General features: G+C 37.6%; 1 protein-coding gene across 1 annotated transcript in view; it reads right to left on the bottom strand.

Moving 5' to 3' along the window:
- Positions 1 to 1282, bottom strand: part of Mms22l (MMS22 like, DNA repair protein) — a 110069-nt gene that overhangs the window by 2692 nt on the left and 106095 nt on the right. The window contains exon 23 of the mRNA XM_026786734.1: positions 447 to 543. Within this exon, the coding sequence (XP_026642535.1) occupies positions 447 to 543 (97 nt within the window). The remainder of the gene's footprint in view (positions 1 to 446; positions 544 to 1282) is intronic.

Below are 1282 nucleotides of genomic sequence, written 5' to 3'. Positions count from 1 at the left end.
GAGACTCTACAAAGGCTCAGGGAATGTGGCTAAGCATACCTTCTACCCCTACAGAGTCCATGTTTCCCAGTTAAGCTTTCTGAAGTTTCAATGTTTAAAGCAAGTCAAAAAGACCAGGGACAGGCATTTTTACAGCACCCTGAGGAGCAGGTACACATGTTTTCCAGACTTATGCATCTTACTTTTTCTTCTTAACCACATTCAAGATTCTTTCTTATTGAAGACATAAGTAATTTCAAGTCAGTTAACTTACCCTTCTCCTTGGCACTTTTATTTTTCAATAAAACAACACAATGTAATAAAACCACTGCCCCAAATACTATAATTGAAACACTGTAAACAAGTAGTAACACATTATGTTTGGGATAATTAGTTGTTTAAAAAGCATGTTGGCTGTCAAATGGCTGGCAACCCTCTACTTGCCAGTTGGCATGCTTTCCAGTTACCTAAACAGAGAAGTCAGCTGGGTGGCAGGCTCTCCTTCTGACCCCACTTGGCAGGTTTTTATCATGCATTGCAGGTTCTCTGTGGCCAGCTTTTTAACTAGGAGAAAATGATAGCATTACACAGTGTGTCTGAGCTGACCATCTGGATCCTCATTCTTAACACTCTTGATTTAGAAAAATACATTGTTTTCTTCAAATAGGTACATGCTTTTTATAAATTTTCAAAATAAAAGAGTTATAAGTTTGTTTTGTTCAGAAGAATACCTAAAAAGTTTGAAAATCTATTTTGAGTCTCACAGCTGAAATAATACACATAAAGACATGTTTTCCTTTCAGAAAGGTATCCATACTCAAAAACCCTTTCTATCCTAATCTTACAGATAAATACAGACAAGAGAGCCTTTTGTAAGACATGAATTTATAGACAGGCATATTGATTTTATTTTCAAATTCACAGGCACATACCTTCCACCCCTTACAAATCTTTAAGTAGCAAACTAGACCAAGCAATAATGTTCCTTTGTTTAAAATTGCCAAATATTTGTATTAATTATTTATTTAACCAAATTCTTAAAACACTGTGCCTGTATATATAGCACAAAAACGCTGCTGTGATTTGGATCTTAAATGTGTCACAGGCTCAAATATTAAATGCTGGGTGGCCAGCCCAAGTGCGACAGAGGAGTGGGTGCCTCTTCCCTCCACTGTTTCCACTGTTGCAGATGAACAGTTTCTGCCTTCGGGTATTCTCATCACGATCAAGGCCTCATCACCAACTTATACAGAGTGTGTGTGTGTGTGTGTGTGTGTGTGTGTGTGTGTGTGTGTGTGTGTGT

The sequence above is a fragment of the Microtus ochrogaster genome, linkage group LG5 (genome assembly GCF_000317375.1).
Source record: "Microtus ochrogaster isolate Prairie Vole_2 linkage group LG5, MicOch1.0, whole genome shotgun sequence".
NCBI classification, from domain to species: Eukaryota; Metazoa; Chordata; class Mammalia; order Rodentia; family Cricetidae; genus Microtus; species Microtus ochrogaster.
This window is presented reverse-complemented; position numbering and strand designations above follow the sequence as displayed.